At 36.6% G+C, this 1302-nt stretch overlaps 1 protein-coding gene across 5 annotated transcripts in view; it reads left to right on the top strand.

Moving 5' to 3' along the window:
* The window catches only part of LOC103519281, a 7021-nt gene extending 6494 nt beyond the window's left edge, over positions 1-527 (top strand). The window contains exon 5 of one of the 5 annotated variants that reach the window (XM_026830836.1): positions 293-527. In XM_026830836.1, coding sequence (XP_026686637.1) covers positions 293-472 — 180 coding nt within the window. In that variant the 3' untranslated portion in view covers positions 473-527. The remainder of the gene's footprint in view (positions 1-292) is intronic. The other 4 variants (XM_026830837.1, XM_026830835.1, XM_026830834.1 and 1 more) reach the window with 4 other exon arrangements.
* Positions 528-1302: the final 775 nt, after the last annotated feature.

The raw sequence follows: 1302 nt of genomic DNA, 5'->3' as shown, positions 1-1302 counted from the left end.
TTGTACCACAATGTATGGAGAGAGAGAAAGAGAGAGAGAGATGTAAAATATTGCCCTAAAACGTTTCGATAGTGTGAAGTGAGAAGGAAAATGAGAAAAACAGAGAGAGAGAGAGAGAGGAAAAGAAAAACAGAGAGAAAGAGAGCGAGAGTGAGAGAGAGGGAGAGGCCTTGTATGATTACAAATACCTTCTCTGTGTCTACTTATTATTGGGCTTCACCTATCATGCTCTTCTTATAAGGGTGTCATTGCTAGCGTACATAATTATATGTCACTTGTTTTATTCTCACAGGGTCCGAAAGCTGCTAACCCTCAGGGTCCGAAAGCCGCTACCAATTCAGAAGATCGATATAAAATGCGACTCACAGATAAGGAAATGGCAGAGATCGGAAACAAATTGATATATACAGATCTTGGATATAACCAGGGAAGTTCAAATGCCATGGCGCCATACTATTTTGCCATACTTTAGCAAAATTTGGAAAAATGCCATCATAAAAAGGCTTATTTTGCCATACGTTTTGCCATATTTCAAGCATTTTGGGGAAAAAATATAAAAATAGGAACAAAGATTTTATTTTTTTTATTATTATTATTTTTTGCAAAAAATAAGTAGGTACTGAAGAAGGTAGGTACTGAAGAACCGTACCTACACAAATAGTGGGTTATGTATTTGGGGAAACATTAAATTTAGCACGAAAGATCGATTCCTACGTAAAAAGTCCTCAAGAATCCAAATCTGAAATCAAAACAGCGAAAAATTATTTTAAAAGGTTGAAAATTCAAATTTTTTTTGCCCGTTTTGACTTCAGATTTGGGTACATAGGTACTGATTTTCTTTAATCACGATCGAATAAACTACGGGCTAAAAAATTCCCGGAGGGACGGACCCAGCTTGTTGTTTCTCTAATAGCTATTTTTCCACTTTCTCTTCTCTTATCCTCTCTTTTCTTCTAGTCTCTTCTTTGCCTCTCTCTATTTTTCACGCACTAATAAATCAACGAATCAAGAAGGCATAGTTGAGAAGAAAAAAAAGTGAAATAGAACTTTACAAAACTTAGCGAAGTTTAATTTTATAGCTTTCTCTCTCTCCCTCTCTCTTTCTTCCTTTCTTTCTCTCTCTCTCTCTCTCTCTCTTTCTCTTTCTCTCTCTCTTTCCCTTGCACTCTCTATCCATCTTTCTCTCTCTCTTCCTTTCTTTCTAGACCTTCTTCTTCAAAGAATTCAGAGTATTCTTCCTCTTCTTCTCCTTCTTCTTCTTCCTCTTCTTCTTCTTCTTCTTCTCCTCCTCCTCCTCCTCCT

The sequence above is a fragment of the Diaphorina citri genome, unplaced genomic scaffold, assembly GCF_000475195.1.
Source record: "Diaphorina citri unplaced genomic scaffold, Diaci psyllid genome assembly version 1.1 scaffold2642, whole genome shotgun sequence".
Lineage (NCBI taxonomy): Eukaryota > Metazoa > Arthropoda > Insecta > Hemiptera > Psyllidae > Diaphorina > Diaphorina citri.
Note: the sequence above shows the minus strand (reverse complement) of the source record. Positions and strands in the feature narration are given on the sequence as shown.